Source organism: Pocillopora damicornis, chromosome 3 (genome assembly GCF_964200805.1).
Source record: "Pocillopora damicornis chromosome 3, jaPocDami1.2, whole genome shotgun sequence".
Lineage (NCBI taxonomy): Eukaryota > Metazoa > Cnidaria > Anthozoa > Scleractinia > Pocilloporidae > Pocillopora > Pocillopora damicornis.
This window is the reverse complement of record NC_142672.1, coordinates 1,872,884-1,894,341: the sequence shown is the minus strand read 5'-3', so window position 1 is coordinate 1,894,341 and position 21,458 is coordinate 1,872,884. Positions and strand designations below refer to the sequence as shown.

The 21,458-nt window shown below is 37.9% G+C and overlaps 5 protein-coding genes across 6 annotated transcripts; 2 read left to right on the top strand and 3 right to left on the bottom strand.

Moving 5' to 3' along the window:
• Positions 1-3,805: 3,805 nt before the first annotated feature.
• LOC113665843 (adenosine receptor A2b-like) lies at positions 3,806-5,633 on the bottom strand. Its single transcript, XM_027181574.2, has one exon. It carries the CDS (start codon positions 5,527-5,529, stop codon positions 4,564-4,566), a length of 966 nt encoding a protein of 321 aa, XP_027037375.2. The 5' UTR covers positions 5,530-5,633; the 3' UTR covers positions 3,806-4,563.
• A 259-nt stretch (positions 5,634-5,892) lies between these two features.
• On the bottom strand, positions 5,893-9,076 carry LOC113665878 (dual specificity protein phosphatase 19). Of its 2 annotated transcripts, none has more exons than XM_089202036.1 (4): positions 8,934-9,076; positions 8,374-8,598; positions 7,618-7,739; positions 5,893-6,529 (listed from the first exon to the last, which is right to left on the bottom strand). In XM_089202036.1, the coding sequence occupies exons 1-4, from the start codon at positions 8,982-8,984 to the stop codon at positions 6,355-6,357; spliced, it is 573 nt and encodes a 190-aa protein (XP_089058162.1). In that variant the 5' UTR covers positions 8,985-9,076; the 3' UTR covers positions 5,893-6,354. The 2 variants fall into 2 exon arrangements, with proteins under 2 accessions (XP_089058162.1, XP_027037408.2); XM_027181607.2 differs by having other exon boundaries at positions 8,898-9,073.
• LOC113665876 (mitochondrial inner membrane scaffold 2) lies at positions 9,037-11,985 on the top strand. The gene is made up of 2 exons (XM_027181604.2): positions 9,037-9,516; positions 10,283-11,985. The coding sequence occupies exons 1-2, from the start codon at positions 9,155-9,157 to the stop codon at positions 10,494-10,496; spliced, it is 576 nt and encodes a 191-aa protein (XP_027037405.2). The 5' UTR covers positions 9,037-9,154; the 3' UTR covers positions 10,497-11,985.
• Positions 11,707-17,431, bottom strand: LOC113665869 (aurora kinase C). The gene is made up of 12 exons (XM_089202035.1): positions 17,293-17,431; positions 16,597-16,901; positions 16,435-16,484; positions 16,180-16,241; positions 15,425-15,504; positions 15,058-15,196; positions 14,259-14,354; positions 13,875-13,927; positions 13,537-13,609; positions 13,089-13,190; positions 12,937-12,993; positions 11,707-12,504 (listed from the first exon to the last, which is right to left on the bottom strand). Exons 1-12 carry the CDS (start codon positions 17,293-17,295, stop codon positions 12,379-12,381), a joined length of 1,146 nt encoding a protein of 381 aa, XP_089058161.1. The 5' UTR covers positions 17,296-17,431; the 3' UTR covers positions 11,707-12,378.
• Positions 17,432-17,909: 478 nt separating this feature from the next.
• Positions 17,910-20,729, top strand: LOC149047792 (uncharacterized). Its single transcript, XM_089199929.1, has one exon. The coding sequence runs from the start codon at positions 18,259-18,261 to the stop codon at positions 20,134-20,136; it is 1,878 nt and encodes a 625-aa protein (XP_089056055.1). The 5' UTR covers positions 17,910-18,258; the 3' UTR covers positions 20,137-20,729.
• The last annotated feature ends 729 nt before the right edge of the window (positions 20,730-21,458 follow it).

Genomic DNA, 21,458 nt, shown 5'->3' with positions numbered 1-21,458 from the left:
TGCGGTGGAATGCACATAAAATATGGACAAGAAAAAAATGTATCGCAATTTAAGCGAGCTCTTACTATTGAGAGTGTAAAAACGTTACGAAACTGTTTGAAGATGCCTACATGCTGTCCATCTCGAGCAATCTGAACGACACGATCATTTGGGTGAGGAGAACTGTTACTTTTATCATAAAAATGATTACTAAAACTAGTCCGTCATTTTGAATAGCGGCAACGTCGGTAAGCCTCGGACTCCAACTGACCGCAGGCACAAGTGGTACTTTGCAAAAATATTTTTGGCGATTTCAAACATTTTTCATGTTTTTCAGATTGGAAAACTTTCCAAAAAAGGATCCGAATAAAAAATTCCGATTCAAAATATTGTTTTGGATCTCAAATATATTTTGGAATTGTCCCTTATCAGCTTCCATAGTTTTGACTACCTTCTGCAACTTTTTTGCGAATCTATTGCCAGTATTGTTCAAACATAACCTCTCTACGCGACAACTCTAGCTGTAATCCTCAGCCTAGGTCCACCTGATCAAAATAAGTATTACGAGCGGGCAAGACGAATAGCCAATCAGAATACAAGATTCATTTCATCTTTCCCGCAGGCGCTGTCAAAAAGATAACAAGAAACAGTTAACGCATCTCAGAGATGTCCTAATCCCAGAATCCACGATAAGGCTGATGTTTTGTCTTGGACCAAATCAGAAATTTCGATTTCCTTGATTGCTTTAAGTACTTTTCAATTTTTAACAGTTTCGTGAAATATTTGAGTTCAATTACGATTACAGCAGCTTTTCGCTTCGTCTGATTAACTGCTTTGCACAAACGCTGTTTTCATCGTTCTTTCAATACATTGTGACAGAGTTCTAACCTAGTTTAAACTTAGTAGTTAAGAAATGCTAAGGCACATGTTTTAGTCCTTCATCTGGGACTGATGAGTGTCACTAAATCCGTTACTGGTTATTGTGTTACTCTACTCAGTGAATTGAGTAACGCACCAGCTAGAAACGCAATTAGTGTTCACGTAACGAACAGGCCACTTCAGTTACCGAAGTCGTTTATGCAAAAACAACAAATTACATTTTAGGAAACGGATAACTACCGGTGACCAGGACCAAAGCAAGAAAAGATGAAAAATGATTCAAATAGAATCCATTGCTGGTTTAATGTTATTGGATCGGTCAATTTTGTGCGAGCAACTTTAGTTTGCAGTAGTCGTCCCTGAACGCGGCTTATTTGCGCACTTCTCGGCCATTGCAGTCATCACCTAATAATGCCATTTTCTTTCATAACAGAAGAAAAATACACTTTATTAGCAATGTAAGCCTCGTCATGACGCGGTAAGATCGAGGAAAGCATGGAGTAAGTAAAAAGATGTACGAGGGAAGTGGTGAGAAACTACTGTAGGGGAGGGGTCGGAAGTGGCCCCTCTCTCCCTCTTTCTCTTGATAGTTCATTAGTTTGGTCTTTGCTCACAGTATCGTAGCACGATACTCGGTCGGATTATTTAGCGCTCCCTCCCCGTTGAGACTTTTCGTGCTACTCGCCTTAGGATAGAGGATGTTCACGCTCCCTTGGCTGAAGGGAAACAGTTTCATTTTCTTCTCTTCCTTCTTTCTGTTGAGGCTTTTCGTACAACTCGCCTTGGGACAGAAGGTGTTTACGCTCACTAGGCTGAAGGGGAACAGTTTCGTGTTCGCCTCGTCCCTCTTTCTGTTGGGGCTTTTCGTGCAACTTGCCCTGTAGCAGAGGGTGTTTATGCTCTCTTGGCTGAAGGGGAACAGTTTCGTGTTCGCCTCGTCCCTCTTTCTGTTGGGGCTTTTCGTGCAACTTGCCTTGTAGCAGAGGGTGTTCATGCTCTCTTGGCTGAAGGGGAACAGTTTCATGTTCGTGTCTTCCTTCTTTCTGTTAACGGTTTTCGTGCAACTCGCCTTGGGAAAGAAAGTATTCACGCTCTGTTGACTGAAGGGAAACAATTTCATGTTCCTCTTTTCCTTTTTTCTGTTGAGAATTTTCGCGCAATTCGCTCCGGAACGAAGAGCGTTCATACTTTCTTGGCTGTGAAGGAAGAATTTCATGTTCGTGTCCTTCTTCTTTCAGTTTAGGTTTTTCGTGCAACTGGTTTTTTTTGCTTGCTTGTTGATTGATACACTCGTGAAAAGTAGAGATTTGGGTGGCGTCATTTGAAATCCTAGGCTGATTGGTTTCAGAAGTTAAGTAACAGTCAAACATGGAGGACTGAAAACTTTAAAGGATAAAACAACTTTTTTGTAGGATGATGAAAAGAACTCCTAAAACAAGTCTTGTGGATGGTTGAGAACAGTTGGCGATGAAAAGTTTTTTTCTCTAAAACGCACTGTCTCACGGAGAGTTTTTTGTGACAAGTCGGTCGACTGAAGTTCCCATTAGTTGGGAATAAAAAGCACAAAAAAAGACCAATAAGGACGAAATTAATTATTCTAAAACCATGGAGAGGAAAACCGAATTTGTTGAAGACCTCCTTGTATTTCTTAAAACACTTTCCTCGCACGAGTTCAATAATTTCGCTCTCCGCTCCGCCACAACGAAAAAAGAACTTGAATTCGGTGTTTTTTTCACAAATTTTTTTGGCACAAATGCAAATAAAGATTACACCGATCGGGATCCAACTTAAAATTGTGACATGACTCATTTAGTTGAATGTTTTTGGCGCAAACAATTCCTTGAGTTTGTACTTATACTGTTTTCGATGAGATGAAAACTGCTCTCGAGCTTAGGCAGTGGACTTCCGTTCACTCATTGTTTCAGATTTTAAGTTTGTTGATATATAAAAATACAATTTCAACTCTTGGCAAACTTACGGCTGTCAATGACTGCTTTCGCACGCCATAATTTTCTGGACTAAACGGGAAACTGAAACAGGAAAATGAAATGGACAGACATGTGTTGCTTGTGTAAAATTGTCCTCATTTTCAATGCGTGAGATGCTATGAAATATTTTTAAAAAGGTACGAAAGGAACGATTATAAGTATGACGAGGGATATCGCTTTCTGAGGCAAATAACACGCTTACTAGCTTCACCGCAACAGAAATTGAGAATTGTCACTGAAAAATCTCCTTTACCTTCGCCTAACGCCAGGGCTTTTAACTGAGTTTGAAAGCTTCCCAACATGACTTAGTTGCTAGCTCGAAAGCTTGCGTTTTCTCGTTTGACCTGTATAAACTTACTGCAAAGCGTGTCTTAGCACCAAAGATATGAAAAACGTACACGTGAAACCATTTATTTTTCACCCGACTGTCACATGTCCTCATTTGGACTCTTTTGGGATTTTCATAATTCCCAAGTATCCTTGCGGTTTCACGATGACAACGTAAACATGCTTACTCGTCTGAAATAAAACAACATTAGGCACCGCTTCATGACGGTCTCAATAGTGTAAACCGTCAACCATCAAAAATGCAATATTTTCATTGTCCAACGTTAAATATCGTCAGCCAATATGCAAGAAGTCGAGGCATGCTAGAAATAAATACACTTTTGCACGAAATGTTTACCACCTGTTAGGAGCCCATTACATGGGCTCCTGCCACCTGTTCATAAAAAAAAAGCATTTTCATGCCAGAAGTTACGCAAATTCATCCCTATCTGCCAAGCTAAAAGGCCAATCCAAGGAGGGTGGATTAGGAAGATTTCTTGGAGTCCTATCCGTACTTGACACTACTCAACAATTTTGATTTCGTAACCCTGTTTGAGACAGAGAGTTGTTGTAAATTGAGCTCAATAAACCAGTTTTAACATATGTATGTATTTAACATATGTCTACGGCTCTTTTTTCCCTACTTTTTACTTTTTATTTAATCTTTTCTTTTTTTGTTTTATATCTAAATCCATCTCTATTTATCTATCTGTGTATCTATATATATATATACACATATACTCCTCTATTCCTTTTCCATAGAAAGAGTGCGAGAATGACCGTTTAATTTAAAATAAAAATAATTTATAGACTTATATTGCGCAATTATCAATATAAGAATTTTCAACTGCGCATTACAATTAAATGTTAATTTGTAACTTCTGCGTTCACTAAGTTTCCCGTGTCTCCTCTTTCATTAATTGTGTGCCCTGAACGATGATCTAAACGAAAACAGAAAATCTTGGAGACTAAAAAAAGAATTTCTAACAAAACATGTAGATCGCGCACCAGCAACGAAAACGTCCTCATAAAGACTTCCGGTCCACGGAAATATACCCACTTAACCCGTCTTCCCACCAAGAGGAGCGAGAGAAGGAAGAGGGAAATAAGAGACCCTGGAAATGAAGTTGTATATCCTGTATACGATTTTTTTCGGTAAGGACTGGTCCAAAACAAAAATTTATATCTAGTTAAAAGATTAGCAAAGCAGAACAAACTCACTTACTTTTCCATTTCGCTACATATCGTCTTAATATTGTTCCATTATTTGTTCACTTTTACACAGCAAAGAAATGTCCTCCACACCACTGTGACTTTGCAATGTCTCATAGTCACATGAGTATGTCACGGTCACTTCCTAAGTTTCACTTCCGGAGTTGCACTTCCGCTTTCACTTAATCGGTTCATAGTTTTCCCTTCGCTTTCTCTTTAAACGAACACAGGCGAATTTCATTAAAATACTTTTGAACGCTCGCCGATATTCTTTATTATTGAGGCAGTATAGTGCAGGGTTTATGGCAGAAGCTGAAAGTGCCACAGTGCGTCCAGTATTGTACATGATTCCGTAGTTCTTTTCAGGTTGTGTCAACCGAAGATAGAAAAGGAGAAACCATCCTCCCGTGAAAACCAACAAAACCATAACGATCGTGCGAGCAAAACGCCGCTCTGAAGTATTTTCCTGGGCTTTGTTTTCCAGTGATTCGACTTGCTCTGTTGTCTCTGAGCGCACACGTGACTCTTTGAGAAATTCGCGTTGTTTGAAGACTTGGTAATAAACTACAGTGTAACATAGAATCATCTCTACGTAACAAACGCCAAACACGGCGGCAGTAAGATAGGATGTGACCGTTTTGTTCACAGTGAGCCTTAGGGCAGCGTATCCACCAGCTAAAGTCCACACCACTGCTAAAACTATTTTTTTTCCTGTTGTCATCGTATTCTTGTAATTAATCGATGGCAATACAAACAAGCACCGATCGAGAGCAATCAAGGCCAGTGTCAACAACGAGACAGCGCACGCAAAGTTGCCTATTGCGCGAAACATTTTATCCACGACCGGAATACATTTGAATTTTACGTGTGCAAAAATCATAGAAACGAGGAGAGGTTGATCCAAGAGTGCAACCATCAAATCCGCGGCAGCAAGGCTTACGATGAAGTAATGAAAACTTGAGACCATGCCTCGAGTGGTACACACTGTAATGCATACGAATAAGTTACCCAAGGTGCCTAAAATACTTGCCACGATGTTGATTCCAACAAGAACCATTGCTGCTTCCTTTTCGTTTGCTAAAGAGGAACCAGCAGGGCAACCCGACGTTGAGGAGGCATTTAACGGTATATTAAAGGGAAGCATCCTCAAATTTGATTAAAAGGAAGAAAGGAAGCTTCTACAACAACTGAGTTATCCTGTTCTCCCTCGCCCTAGAGAAGGTCATTAAATTTTGAATCACATTACCCTGCCCCTCCACCCCCCCCCCCCAGTTTCCCCAGCCCAATTTTGAGCTCATTTTGTTTTGTTTTGTTTTGTTTTTGTGTGTGGGTATGTGTGCGTGTGGTTTTTTGTATTTTTGTGTTGTCTTTTGGATGCTCATCTTATTAAGTCCTCATAAATTAATCCAACTAAATACATATCATCTAGACTCACAAAAAGGAAAGTAAATAAATAGATAAAAACACTCCCACTAAAACTCAACAGAGACAAAATACACCCATTCTTGAATAAAAGACCTTTATCATTTTAATAGAGGTAAACTTTTCCTAATTTCACCTCTTTAATAATAATTAAATGTTGATAATTCCTCAGGATAAGTAAAAAAAATTTTCCCCTATTTTCATGCACCAATTGTGATTATCCTAAACTGTTCAAAGAAATGTTCAAGCTGTGATATCATAACTCACTTCACCGGTTTGTTACAAACCAAAAATAATGACAAGCTCCCAGTTGGCATGTTAGCTCAGTTAGTAGAGCACTGCATCACAGTATAGTATCACAGAGAACTTGGCTTCAAATCCCATACAGGCCTGAATTTTTTTTAGGCCTTATTTTCACTTCTGCTTAAGTAGTGTTCATTACTACAAAGACCACTTTCCTATTCATTTCTTAAATGCAGTTCACAAACATTATTTTCATATGTTTACAATCACTTATTAATATTAGGATATTGTTTCTTGTGTTCTTTTAATGAAGATGAAGCCTTGTCTGGTAGTCTTCTAGTTGATGAAGGAATCCTACATTAGGTTTTGCACTTGGTCTGGCATTTTTAACAATCTTCATTGCCTCTTCCAGCAGCAATCTTTTTGAAGACATCAAGTAGCCAAGAACGACAGTCACAGAACGAGAAACACCAGCATTGCTATCAAGAAATAAATGAGACATTTCCATTTTTTCCAGATAAATATGCACCCACATCACAGTATCGACCCTTTATACCCAAACAGCCAAATGCATCTTCTCCATACTGTTCTCTATACATTTCCTAAGATGCTGACAAGGAGAATTTGTATAGCATTCAAAGGTTTCTTAAGTTGGCGATCATTTTCTTGATTCTTGTGACCTTAATGTGTGATTTGAGGTGGTATTGTGAGGAGAAATTAGAGGCTAGTCTTTCTTCAGGACATGACCAAAAAGGTCCTAAAGAGCTGGTTTGCTTTTACTATCTTTGCATTCAAGATCAGGATATTAAAGAAGTTTGGAAATTCAAACAATGAACAGATGGAGAGAAAACAGAACATACAGGCTTTTGATTAAAAGAGCCAAACTACAATTCCATTCATTTAGATTTTAAAAATATGGCTTTGATCCTCTAAAAACTATTGGGACTTTCAAGAACTGGGCCTCAGGTTGGGATAAAGCTGTCTAGCCCTGTGCTTACACAGCTGTGTTGTAAAACAAAAATTGTGGAATTGAACTTGAAAAAAAAAATCTCAGTCAACACTTTTTTCATGAATTCTGAATTTCTTATTCTGTCAAGAAAGAAATGATGGGACAAGTTTTTTTTCCTGGATGATCTTCAGTACCTGTGCTGTATACACCTTGCCTCCAGAATGTTCTGCAACTAGAGGTTGTAAGATATAATGTGCGTTATTGAATGAGGTTGGGCCAGACTGGAAAATATTTGTCTCTCAGTCAAGACACACACAACTACACTTGATCTGTCCATAGTGAGCACTTGCCAAATATTATCCTTCTCCTCTAGTCCTTCTTCTCTTGGAGGCATTAACCCTTAAAAGAGTGACTGGAATCTAACTTCTCCTCACAATAACACCCCTGAATCACACTTTAAGGTTGTGAGAATAAAGGAAATGATCACCAACTGAAGAAACTGTTGATTGTTTCACAAATTCACTTTTTTAGCACTTTAGGAAATGTATAAAGAACAGTATGGAGAATATGGACACTGATTTTAGGATGTAAAGGGTTAATTAACCAAGGTTCCCTTACCAGTGAACAAGCACTGCACCACTTTCCAAGCCATTTTGGATAAAATCAAACATCCCTGGGAAGTATTGGCAAATGGGAGTTTCTGGCAAATCCAGTACCTCAACAGTCTTGTAATCAAACTCCTGGAAGGAAAAATTAACATACTTGCTGCTTTCAATGAAATTATGTGCAAAAAGGGATGACCTGGGGGGGGGTGGGTCAGAGGAGGTCATTGCTAAAGGGAAGTAGGTGGGAGCATGCCTGTAGCTAAGGCCCTTAAAGTGCGACTTTGAATTTAAGGATCAGGATTATAGTTTGTGGAAAGGGAAGTTGAAGGGGGGGGGGGGGAACCACTAGAGGGAAGTATGGGTGGGAATGTGCCAATGGCGCCTTTAAAACCTGACCATGTTTTAAAGGGTGATGTTTTTGGTTCAAGTAAAAAAAAACTAGTACTTATGTTGCCACATTGTCCTTACCAGTCCACTCCTAGCATATTTAAACAAAGACTTAAAAAAAAACATTGAAATGGGAAGATACACCCTGCTTTGGATACCTAACAGTAAGATTGCACACCTTACTTAAGGTTCAAGACCAAAAACCAACACCCTTTTGAGCCACTAAAAAGGTGCCCCTCCCTAGAAGATAAAAGGGTTGGGTTTACATGGAGCAAGTGATGAAAAGAATGTGTAAATTAAGAACTTTGCTACTAGACAGGAAAAGATGTTGAATGATATTATTGTCAAACCTAAAGAACCATGTCCAACAATGACCAATCACCTTTGGAAAGGCATTCTGTATTCCTATTCCAACATTTAATATGTGAGTTATGTTATTTTGATGAAGTTCCTCCAAGTTTCTGGCTCCATCTTGTGAGCTTATAAATAAGTTGTCCAGTACTTTGTAAAGCTTTTCATCTGGTGAGAGGTCCTCACAAAATCCTAAACTGTGTTCTCCAGTATCTACAGTGATGATACCTCCATCTCCACCCTTGAGCTCTAGAAACTTAAAATGAGGTACTGGTTAAGTTACAGCCCAGTGATTATATCTAGGAATAAAATAATTCAGATCACTTTGAAGCTTCAATATCCTATTCCCAAACCCCACCCCTCCATGGCAACCCACAAGCATTTGTCACAAATGGCTGTGGGGAATTTAAAGCTTGCCTGGGTGGGGTAGGGGACTTTGAAACAGAAATATTAAGTCTTTCCAGTGGAATACACATGTTGCAACTTTTTAATATGGCGGGGTTTAAAGATAAAGAGTCCCCTTTCAATTGGCTCAGAAAGATTTTTGAATTTCACCTTCCTTCCCTCTGCTGTAGTGACTGTTGTATTTACCGATTTTAGCTTTTCTGCTTTAAAGCTCTCCACCTCACGAAGAAAACTCATTCCAAGTTTCTTCACTTTAGAGAGGGAGATCTGGGAACGACTTCAATTAGCCGCCTCGCTTGCATAACACTGATGGAACGCCTGTGCGAATTTGTTCTTCATCAGGCTAAGCTTTTTCCGGAAAAGTCTTTGGGTAAGATTTGCGCATTTAACTCCTCGGCTTCTCCTGTATGCACAGCATTATGATTTCAAGTTCTTCTCTACGTCTTGTCCTGGCAAACTGTCGGGGAATTTCAAAGCGCCAAGTAGCCCTTGTTTCGTTCATGCGTAACGTTGTCATAACTGGTGTTCCATCTGCTCGAAGTGATCATTCATTATTGTTACGTTTCGGGAGACCATTACATACATCTACCTTCAGAGTAGCAGATAAACCTGCAGCAAGCAATACTGCGAAAACAGAAGAAGGTGGAAAGAATTTGGCGCTAAGGGACAGACTAAAGTCCGTCGTCGCAGAATATGGATCAACAGCTATAGTGTTTCATGTGACTATTTCTCTGACTTCCCTGGGGTTGTGTTATACCGCAGTGAAAAGGTCAGTCATCACGAAGGAAAAAAAAAGAAATATTAACTTTTAGCTAACCGAGCGTAAGGGCCGTGGTGGGGAATGTTGGTTCGAGGTCGTGGCAGTGCGGACCGAGCGCAGCGTTATTATCATATGACCACTAGATGTTTGTTTCAACTTATTTAGTATGCGATAGAGGACGGGCGCTCACGGGAACCACGAAATACATTCTTCAATGAAACCTTTTCCTTCGTCTTTTCGAGTCAGAACAAAAAATTCACAATTCAATGAAAAACGCAACTATATTTAACTCTCTTCGTTTTTCCTTTAAGTTTTTGCAACAAAGCGGTGTGAATGCAAGGCCAGCCGGCTTTTTCCGTACTGGCTCATGACAACCTGTCCGGCTCTACACACATCAGCTGTCACTATAAATGGTCTTTTATAATATTGCACGCACAGGGTTGTATTGGTTTTATGATAATAAATTTTAATGAACATTTGTGCTAAGCTGATGTTAAGCAGCAAGAGAAAAAACTAGTAGATTCCACACAGTACATTGATTTTTACATTATTTAATCTAAGGTAACTAAAGTAACAGCTTCATCATGTTTCTGACCTTGGATAAGGCATTCTTTTTTCAGGGGAGGGCAAGAGTGTAGCTGCAAAAGGTTTGGAAATGGGAAAGATGAGGGAAAAAAGGGTTGCTTGATCCAGTCGCTGCATGAATTGTCTACCATTCCCTGTTTCCTTGTGTTTTAACCACACTAACATCAATAAAATTATATTCTTATTTTAGTGGAATTGATGTCCAAGCTGCTCTCCAGAAAATTGGTGTTAGCCCAACAGTGTCAGATTCCAGTGTTGCAACAGAGGCAAGCACTTTTGTGGTGGCATATGCTTGTCATAAAGTTTTTGCTCCATTGAGAATGCTCATGACCATAAGCTGCACTCCACTCATTGTCAGGAAGCTCCGCAAAATGGGTATTCTCAAGGAACCTTTGAGGCAGTAATGATGTACAGTGCATAGTCTTCTCAGCATTATTTAATAAGCTGAATGGTACATGCATTTTGAATGTGTCTTCTTTGTGATTTATTAGAGGACAGATACATATATTTACCACCATAAACATTTTTATATTTATTATGTAAAACAAGTAGATTCTATGTTGCTGTGGGTGTATACCATAACAGTTCAGCCTTGTGTGCCACTTTTTTTGTTTTTACCACAATTTGACATCATCTGTGATCTATTACTTAACAGACACATGGCAACATGGAATCTATTTGTTAATTCCTTGCATAGAAGGTGTTTTGTGATTGATAATTAAAAATGCTAATTAAAAGCAAAGGTTATGATTTCACTAATTAGGGGTAAATTTCTTCGCACCACTTTTTGTAATGAAAGATTACACAAGAATATTATTCTATGTAACTGTAAATATATTTGTCAGAGGACAATAAAGGAAATGTTCAGCATGTGTATAAGTGGTGAACTCACATCTCTGATTTTGTCCAATACTTTGAGTTCAATCAAATTTTTAACCACATGAAAACATATGATGGGTAGGCTCACACCCTCTGTAGGTCATTTTTTTTGCAAGGGAGGGTAGTTCTGAAAATGGTTGTAGCTCAAGGTAACTTCAATTTATACTTGGCTAAATTTTTTTAGATTTTTTAACCCAAGAAGCTGAATATGTGCAAGGAAAGAAAAATTTCAGCAATGATTTATAAACTCATTTTGAAAACAAATGGGGCAAAATTTAAGATAATTTGAAGAACTGTTGAAACATGTTTTTTAATTTTAAAGGTGTCGTTATTTTTCTTAAGTTTGTTACATATCTGCTTCTATCCAGACCTAATGGATATTTCACGCAAGCCCAAATAAGAATTAATACTTAATTCACTTTCCAAGTGTTTTGAGGAATTTAGAATTACTGCATATATTTAATATTTCTTAAAACTGATTTTTTTTCTTTTCTTTTGAGACCGTCACATTCCAGAAATATGTCTGGTGTTCATTGTTTTCTTAGTTTGTTGTGTAAATGAAAATTTTCATGCTAAATGTTTTTGTTCTGGGCAAAACCCACGTGGTAACATGGTTCTAACGGGCACAAATTTTTGAAATGAGTCCATCATTCCTTACAACACTGTTGACTTAAAGGTGTTAATGGGAATACACATTACAACCCCAAAGCTTGAAAAGTGAAGGAACAATATGTCTTTTGGCAGATGGAAACATTTTAATACATCAAATAGTCACTGCATTATTACAAATGTACTAGTTTGCAACAAATCCAAACAAGATTTATTAATATTGGTCAAAGAATGGAAAAAGCCTCATGCCCTTTTTTTTTATAAAAAAATTCCACCTGTGAAGTCAATGATAAACTCTACTTTCAATAGTTTCCCAAAAACTAGGCAAGAAGGTGATAAATGAAATGTAGCCTAGGATCTCTAATAACTACTTTAATTGGTTCATTAAAGCATTTTACCACATAACACAAACACATTATCTTTTGTGTTACAGTAATTGCACTGACTAATATCCATTTTAAAGGCTGTAGTGAAGTTGGGGAAAAAGTTTATTTTACAATACAATAATGTCATTGCCTTTAGCCAGTGAGAAATTGAGCACACACTGTAAATGTAGTAAAGGTAAACAAACTAATAGAAGCTTTTTTTTGTAAAGATGTTTGTCTTAAAATGACTCTGCAGTGCTGAATTTTTTATCATTGAAGTTAAAGACATACTACCAGTCTCATTTGTCATTTAGTGGCACATAATTAAACAGCTTCAGCAAAAATAAACTTTCCCACCTATACGAATTAAGTTTTTTATAGACATACTATGGTATTTACATTAACTATTAATAAATTTGCAGAATGTGTGAAACTAATGCTTTGTTGCTGTATAACTACAAGTAGATTGCATTTCTGGGGCCTGTGCATTGTTTCTTATCCAAGGATGTGCAAGCACACCACCAAGGGGAAGCCGTTTGCTTGGATCATGCACCAGAAGCTGTGGATGAATCAAGATAATGATACTAGTTAACAAATAAATCAATATTCATGAAAAATTTTTAAGACTGTATGAGAGGAGCCAATTTTTTTGTAAACTTAGTCCAAAAAATTAATTTGACCATAAAAGAGTGATTGCATTTTTTTTTTACATCTCAAAATGGCCGTAAATTTTCTTTAACAGCACATTAGGCAGCCAATGTTAAGTAATTTATGTACTTTTTTTTCCCCTGTGTTTACATGGTCTTGTTAACAGGAGAGGTACTATTGCCTAATTTGATTAAATAGTCCCTTATACAAATGCAAATCTAAAATGTCTCAACTGTGCTGACAAGCTGTCATCTAATCACACCTATTGATCCATGAGAACTTAGTCATGTAGTGTCTGCCAGTCATTTTTAAACACTTAATTGACATGTGACTTTATGCTTACCTTAGAAATTAGGTCTCGTGCCCCTTCAGATACATAACTTGGAAACTTGAGGTCAACCTGTGTAGACATAATGATTCAGCTGAATAAAATTCTTGATAATGATGACAGCAGTTAACTTGACAGAGGCTTCTATAAAAACTTAACTTTCTTACCCTTGAAATTCTGCGATAGGTTTCATGGTGACCATCAGCTTCAAAGGGAGGCTTTCCAACAAGAAATTCATAACACAGCACTCCAAGGCTCCAAAGGTCAACCTGTAACACATTAGCCATTCTCAGTAAACCACTGCAGTACATATCTTGAAGCAGAAGGCCACACTTTATTTGTTTACTGGAGTGATCCCCCTAATGCTGAGTCAGCATGATGGCTGTAATTTATTTCCGAGCACAGCCTTTTTCCTCAACCAGGAAACTTAGTACCACAAGCCCCCTGACTTGTGAACTTGAAAATTCCAAAAGTTCTACATTTTAGATGTAACATACTTAACTAATAGCTGGTCTTAGAATCATAGCAATCTACAAATGATTTACCAAACTTTCTGTCACAAAGATTTGATTTTACGTTAGACAATTTATTTCAAAATTGTTTCCCAAGAACTACCTTCTCATCATGTGCTTTTCCTTCAATCATCTCAGGTGGGAGATAATCCAGTGTTCCACAGAGTGTTGTTCGCCTGAAATTATTTATGATTACTACAGTAGTTATAAGATGATAGTAAAATTCAATGATTATAATAATAATGATGAGAATGTGCCACTGGTTACTTAACAACAAGATGTTGGTATTTTATAATGTTGCATTATTTAGTACATTTACTTTGCAAATATTTACTCACTGACTTATCCTCTAAGGCCTAAAGGACACCTGGGGTCATTAAAGGATAATACAACATGTATATAAGGCAATAAGGCAATAGTTATTTTCTTTTTTGCTTTTACCTTGATGAAGGAGCATGAACTGACCAACCAAAATCAGCAATTTTCAAATCTCCCTGTAATTAAAAATGAAATTGTGACAAAGAAGCACCAAGAAGGCTGTCAACCATTTAACTCTCAAAATCTGATGGTCATTTCTCCCCTCTAGCTGCTACACATTTCCTTGTAAATTAGTTACAGGAATTTGGTGTTAGATCAAGACAGCAACTTTTACCTGATAACTTTGAGTATTCTCATTACCTGGTTGCTGGATAATGTATAAATATTATAGGGAGAGGCTATATATTGATCACTTTTAAGAGCTAAGGGGTTAAAGTTAGCAAACCTCAACTGAAATTAGGATTTCACATCTAATTGGTAATTGAGTGAAGAGTGTTGTGTTTTTACCTTGAGAGTAAGTAGAAGGTTTTCTGGTTTGATGTCCCTATGGATGACTTTCTTTGAGTGACAATACTTTAAGGCTTGTGCTAGTTGACGAATATACTAAAGAGGTATGCAAGAAAGGTACTAAGTAGTTATATCTCAGTAGAAGAACTGCCACATTGTAAACTTAACAAATTTTAAACAAGAGTTACTTTCTAGCTGTTTTATTTCAGTTTGGGCCTTTCTACACTAGTGTTTGTCATGACTTGATGAATTTTGGCCAAACCTGACAAATCTTTGGTGCACCACTGGCAAAATTTGTGCTAGGTAGAAACTGAACAAACTTAACATATTAAATGATAAACTTGTTGTTAATTTGTCATAAAAGCTATGACCAGTGTGTAACTGAACTGAAATCAGTTTACAAGAAAGGCAAAAATTGTCTTTTGTTGCAAAACTCAGGGATTCTTAAATTTTAAAACAACTTAGGATAGGAGAAATCCTGGAAATTGGAGGTGGAATCCTTTGCTAAACTATGATGGCCAGCCTTATGAACCAATCAGGCACTGACAGAATGCCACGCCTTTGAAAATTTTAATATGGATGTAACAGACAAAAGAAACATTTGTCAAGATAAAATTGTCCTTTGATTTTATCACGACAATTTCAGTTTGGTGCACTAGTGTGGAAAGGCCCTCAGCCAATATTGCAAGCTGATTGAATGATAAATACTATGTGTGAGCACCCCTGTTGGTAAGTTGAAATGAAATGATGGAAACAAGTTACATATTACGATATTACAATGACTGTACGAGATACTTACATTTGAGGATGTTTTCTCGTCAAATCTCTCGACTTTACTCAACTCTTTGTACAGTTCACCTTTTGGAGCATACTCTAAGATAAGATAAACTCTTGTCTTATCATAGAAATAACCAAAAAGGCGAAGGATATGGGGATGCCTATCAAAAAAAAAATAAATGAAAAAAAGAGTTATGGCATGTATTTTTAATTCTGGACATCTTGGCAGCACCTCAAATTTAAAACAGAAAGAGGCCATTGATTCAGAAAACCAGTGACCATTTTAAATTATCATTAATGGCCACCAGTCAAACATTTAATGTTTTAGACTGAATCCACGTATTTATTTTTATCAGTATTCATAAGTTGCCCAAAATCTTAAAGCTCACCTGAGATGAGACTGGATTTCAATTTCTCTTCTGAGTTGGTGTTCCACATTATTTTTCTCTAGCTGTGATTTAAACAAGACCTGAAAATAGTTGAAAAAGAAAAATGATTGAAGTGAGTTAGTATGCTGAAAAAGGAATACAAATATTTCCCCTGAATTTCAGCAGCATTTACCTTAGCGAGAAAGTACCAGAAACAAGGATCAAGTCTACTATGCAAGAACACCCTTGCACATTTGTTATGAATAGACCAGTCTGCAGAGTATGGCAGAACACAACAAGACCTCAAGTATGCAAAGGTGATTCTGTCATGTGAAACATATGGTAAGAAAGGAAAAAATTGTATATACATTTGCCATTCTTTGTAGACAGGTGTTTAGATGGAAATTACTCAGTGGATATATTTTTCTTGGCTTGATATTTCTCATTTATGTGAGATTCAGATCCTCATCTTTAAAATCAAAATAAGGTTTTACGAAAGGAAGTCACTGGGAAGTCTGTTTGGCTCTGATTTTCTGATCCATCAGTTTTAAATGATTGTCTATAATGCAATTTCAATTGCGAACAGGTCTAAGCTGCAGGTAGAAGTTGAGAGTTTCTTAAGTTTTATTTTTACTTAATCTAATTGAATTCCTTTCCTAAATTTAAGTTGAGCTTGGTGTGTTTTTTCAGATGATATTGTCAAATTATAAACTATGGAAGGATAATCTATAATCTATATATGTATGAATCCCCATAACCAGTCCTGTCTGACATACCTTGAGGGCTACAATGTATTTACTTTTCTTTTCCCTTGCCAAGTAAACATTTCCAAATTTGCCTGTGTAATATTAAATAAGGAAAGAACATGATCCTGAGAAACAGCATTATCCACCAATGGTGTGTGTATGTTTTTCATTTCACTTTCAAACATGAGAGGATCGCCAAAAAATTCTCACAAGAGGCAACGCGCCAAGATACGAGCTCGTTTGGAAATTTGATCTGTGTGCATGCAAAATTGACAAGAAACCAACCTTTTCCAAGCGGCTTGCCAATATCAAAGTCGTCCAATGACCAACAGGTCCTGTTAAATAACGAAATGTATTTAATTGGAAATAATGTTGTACCTAGAAGTACAACGCAAGATTTCTATCTCTCACGTATGGTTCATAATTCGACAAGAATTAACTTCTTACTTGGACTTCTTTAAGTTTTCTTTCTCGTTGTTTTCTTTATTTTCATCTCGTGAATGTGCAGACGATTTGTCATCTGTTCGTTCAACATGATGATGATGTTGACGATGTTTTTGTGCAGAAGAGTGTTCTTGTTTTATCCATCCATTCGGCTTGTGAGTTGCCTGTTGCAATTGTCGATTAGCCTGGTTGTTCGATGTCGATAAGTGAAGGCATTCTTGCAGTCTAACTTTCAAGTCTTGTGTTTCTTTCAGGGCAACGCGCTGTGGATTCGCGTTGTTGTTAACTCCGTTCGTTTTGAGAACATCCTGAAAAATAAAAACAGGGAGAATATGCAGTAATTCATTGCCTTGAACCCGTTAATCTAGCGATACCTTTCAATGAAGTTTTAGTAATAACACGAGCGCGTGTGCGTGTTCTCCTTAATCACTTCAAACGTTCCTCGTTAAACTTTAAAAGACATCAGCCTATAAATGACATGTGTTACACAAAAATAGAGTAAAAAACTCAAAATATGTGATATCCAGAGGACATGGTTATCATAACTTGAAATACATACAAATGATCGAAAGCTTTCGACAAGAAAAGTCGACGACAACCAATTCGTCCTCGGCGATGAACACATATACCTCTATGTGGAGAATGCTTCCTAAATCAGACACACATTCACTGACATAGTGAAATTCTGGATACCCTTACCATATTTCTAGTTGATCTAACTTTTCTTATGCTGAGAAATTGATTAACCTGTCAATTCCATGTGATAAGTCTTTGTCCTTCTACGGAAACACTGCCTACTTCGAAAAGTTTAAACGCCAGATTAAAACTTCGAATTTCGGACGTTGGCTTGATGCGAGTATCTGATTGGTCGAAATTCAAACCACTTTCTATATTTGGAGTAGAAACATTACACACTGGTTACCAGGTTCACCGCGCGTGTATGTTGCCATGATGAGGGGAGGGGTAGGGTGCTGGCCTGATAAGTATGTCACCCGTGCTTTATTAGTCCTCATTTGTCAGCACAAATTAGGATCATAACTTTTCATCAGTTTTCCGAGCAACAGCCCGCTGAATCCTCGTTTTCATTGGAAAACTCATACATTTTGGATTATTCCATCAGTTGTTTTAAGAAGACACCGCAGAATAATGGAGACTTTCATATATGGGCGTTTTCAAATGTGAATTCTTTTGACGCATCGCCGCATCGCTCTGAAAAAGCCTTGTTTCTTTCGCTAAAAGACGGAGAATTGTGGGAAAGGTAATGTATACGAAACTTCATAATTTAACGGAGGAGAGGGGGATGGGTGTAAAAATGGGAGGAAATAAAAGTCTTAAGGTGGTCTTCCACTCAAAAATTTGTATTTTTTGTCAAAAAACTTTCATTTTGAAAATGGTGCTTTTTGGTATCTTTAACCATTACTCTTTCATTCTACAGCTTCCTTTTTTCCATATTCAGGAGGTAAAGTCAAAAATTTTGCTAAATTCCTTAGCGAGTATGAATTTTCACCTTAGCAACGACCATAGCAACGGTTTGTTTATGAAAACAAAACGCAGTTGCAGTCAAAAGGAAACGACGGAATTTCTCCTGGGACCCCTCCCTGGTTATTCCCGTTGTTTATTGACATTTCAATCAGGCATACATGCATTGAGTTACGAGCACCCAAAATGGCGGATGATATGTGGCGACACTATTTCCCAACTTATCATCCACCATTTTGGTCGTATTCGTTCACTCTATTCCTATTGCGATTTTGCTTGATAATTTATTTATCAATGCCATCAAAGGCTCGTTCTGGTTACACAAAAAAGCGTAAATATCGTGGAAACCAGTACTCTACTGAATCGAAGCGTTCGAAGAAGGAAAAAACGAGTGTCAGCACCAAAGGTCTTGGGAAAGAATGTTCAGCTTCTGCCCGCAAGATTCCAGCAGGTCTGACCACCGCATCTTCTGAGGGTATCAAGGAGTGTAAGGAGTCAATCATAAGTGGATTTCGGTTTGTAGATATGAGAATTTTGTCTTCTGTGATGGAATGTATGCCATGCAAAGAATGCTTTGTTTGTGATTTAATTTTACAAGAGCAAGCTATGAAACGCAAAGGTTGTGCCTCGAATCTTCGTTTGCTTTGCTGCTCGTGTGGTTGGTCTATGGAATTCTTTACTTCAGCTCAAATAGGCCGTTTCTTTGAAGTAAACAGAAGATTTGTGTATGCTTCAAGATCTGTTGGTTGTGGACGTGCGGCAGGTAAGAGGTTTTGTGGACTTATGAACATGCCGCCACCTCCTAGACCTACACCATATGCTCGCCATAATAAAGAAATACTCCGAGCAGTAAAGAAGATCTCACTGGAGACAATGCGTGATACTGCAAGAGAGATTCACGATATCAAGCCAGGTTCAGATGAGGGCATAGCAAGATGTGGAGTGTCTGTTGATGGAACATGGCAGAGAAGAGGCTTTTCTTCTTTAAATGGCTGTGTGAGTGCTATTAGCATGGATACAGGGAAAGTGGTAGATGTTGAGCCCCTAAGCAAAGTTTGTATCAAGTGCAGGGAGCATGAAAATGATCCTGACACCCCAGAAACTACTGCATGGAGAGCAGACCACAGAGCCTCTTGCAAGGCAAACTTTAAGGGTTCAGCACCAGCTATGGAACCAGAAGGCGCCCTTCGAATGTTTCAAAGGTCAGTAGATCTGCATAAGCTGCAGTATGATGAATATTATGGCGATGGTGACAGCAAAAGTTACTCATTAGTCAAAGATGTATACCAAGTCTATGATATTGAAGTTCAAAAGAAGGAATGTGTTGGCCATGTTCAAAAACGACTGGGAACAGCTTTACGAAAGTTAAAGAAGGAAAAGAAAGGGATGGGTGGGAAAGGCAGGCTGACAGATGCCATGATTGACAGACTGCAAAATTACTATGGAATTGCCATTCGAAGCAACTCAGGTGATCTTGCTGCCATGAAGAAGGCAATTTATGCCAGCTTGTTTCACTGTGCTTCTTCTGCAGACAGTAATTACCATGGGCATTGCCCTGAGGGTCCTGAAAGCTGGTGTGGTTTTCAGCGGGACAAGGTCAATAGGACAAACACTTTCAAACATGGAACTGGCCTACCTTTAGATGTCAGAGAGGAAATCAAACCCATTTATAAAAGGTTGAGTGAGGACAGCCTTCTCAGCAAATGTCTTGATGGCAAGACTCAAAACCAGAATGAGTCACTCAATGGTATGGTTTGGGAGCGTGTGCCAAAGGGGGTGTTTGTTGGTTCTGAAGTACTGCAGCTGGGGGTTTATGATGCTGTCGCTCACTTTAATATTGGTTCAAGAGCAGCTATTAAAGTGTTTGAGAGTCTTGGAATTCCCCCAGGTGAATTCTGTATAAATGAATGCCAGCAGTTGGACAAGATTCGTGTTTTGAAAGCTGAATACAAGTTCCAAGAGAAGAACAAGACAAGGAGGAGGCTACTCAGGGGAAAAAGAAAGAAAAAAAATGACAAATCCCAGGAAAAGGAGGGTGACATATATGCACCTGGTGCATTTTAATGAGAACATCAAAGAGCTTAGCTTAAACTTTCCAAAAGGCACCAGTTGCTTTAGTGATTATTTTGATTGATCAACTTAAATCTTTAAACTTGATTTTCTCAGTTTTGCAATTTTGAGAGAGTGCCCGTCACGGCAAAAAGGATTTCTTGAAAAGTATTAAACCAAAAGGGATGAAATTTTCAGGGAGGTTTGCTTGAGTATAGTTCTGTGTTGTGAACCTAAAATTATTAGTGATTTTTAGTTACATGGTTGTTGACAGATGTATCCATGGTGATAATACAAACAAAAATGTTGTAATCAAGGAACAGTTGCAATTTTATAATAGCTTGGCATAAAAAATATGGGTTTTCTGAGGTTCATGACATAAAGCCATCTTTGTACTTAGTTTTGATACCAATTTCAGGTGAATAGGACCGCTAGTTCTTGAGATATCCTTTTTACAAGAACACCATTATTTTCACAGTTGGGGGCCCAAAACTTGGTTACCATGGCAACGACATGTCTATCAAAATTCTTAAAAGTATCAGTTTGAGGTGATCTCTCCAATGGTACTTAAATAACTTAGGTAAAGCATAAACTGAATTTTTTTAAAATTTGAGTGGAAGACCACCTTAAGAGCCCAGAAAAGGGAGTCTTGAGGCAACCGAGAATTTATTCTGGAGGGAATTTGGGACCACAAGGTAAAACTAAAACAAAACCAAAAAAAACAACAATATAACGTCAACAAATAATTTTAAAAAGTAAAATGACGGTGTGTCTTAGGGAATTTGTTTGAATGAGAGATAGGAGCAAGTGGGTGGTGGGATCACAGAATAAGTTATGATTATGCCGTTTAGTTCCAGTCTTTGGTATCATCCACTGGATTGGACCGTCTAAATTTGACGAGTTTTGCAAACGGAAATTCGATGAACGCAGAATGCTACGCTGTACTATGTTTGAAGATTTTATATGCGTTCATCATTCTGCGGAGTTGGATGGTTACCATAATTGTCGAAATCTCTCCGTGATTTTCCGGTAGCTTGTCTTTTAAGATAAGAGCAACCTTGCTTTGCTGCAAGACCAATAATTACAAGTTCACGTCCATGTTTCACCTCTAGATCAAGTGCTTTATACACGAGTTGGCCAAAGGTATTCGATTTTTGTTTTTTTGTTTTTGTTTTAGCAGGAGGGGAGAGGGGGGAGACTGGATAATATTTACAAAACGCTTTCAATTGTGTTCAGAGCCCTGGATTCAATTAACTATCAATCAGCTCTGCGGAGAGTAGATTACACATTTGTATCTTGCCCAAGTTAGGATCCTCACCCTGAGGGGTCTTTAGTGT

What these genes read in the sequence shown, in the direction of transcription:
- LOC113665843 (XM_027181574.2), bottom strand. Translation starts at nt 5,529, where the DNA reads ATGCTTCCCTTTAATATACCGTTAAATGCCTCCTCAACGTCGGGTTGC.
- LOC113665876 (XM_027181604.2), top strand. Translation starts at nt 9,155, where the DNA reads ATGCACAGCATTATGATTTCAAGTTCTTCTCTACGTCTTGTCCTGGCA. An exon ending in TGTTATACCGCAGTGAAAAG is followed by an intron (nt 9,517 to 10,282) that starts GTCAGTCATCAC and finishes TTCTTATTTTAG; the next exon opens with TGGAATTGATGTCCAAGCTG.
- LOC113665878 (XM_027181607.2), bottom strand. Translation starts at nt 8,984, where the DNA reads ATGAGTTTTCTTCGTGAGGTGGAGAGCTTTAAAGCAGAAAAGCTAAAA. An exon ending in CTACAGCAGAGGGAAGGAAG is followed by an intron (nt 8,599 to 8,897) that starts GTGAAATTCAAA and finishes CCTCATTTTAAG; the next exon opens with TTTCTAGAGCTCAAGGGTGG. An exon ending in TACAGAATGCCTTTCCAAAG is followed by an intron (nt 7,740 to 8,373) that starts GTGATTGGTCAT and finishes TTTTCCTTCCAG; the next exon opens with GAGTTTGATTACAAGACTGT.
- LOC113665869 (XM_089202035.1), bottom strand. An exon ending in ACGAGAAAACATCCTCAAAT is followed by an intron (nt 14,355 to 15,057) that starts GTAAGTATCTCG and finishes ATACCTCTTTAG; the next exon opens with TATATTCGTCAACTAGCACA. An exon ending in CCTATCGCAGAATTTCAAGG is followed by an intron (nt 12,994 to 13,088) that starts GTAAGAAAGTTA and finishes ATGTCTACACAG; the next exon opens with GTTGACCTCAAGTTTCCAAG.
- LOC149047792 (XM_089199929.1), top strand. Translation starts at nt 18,259, where the DNA reads ATGGCGGATGATATGTGGCGACACTATTTCCCAACTTATCATCCACCA.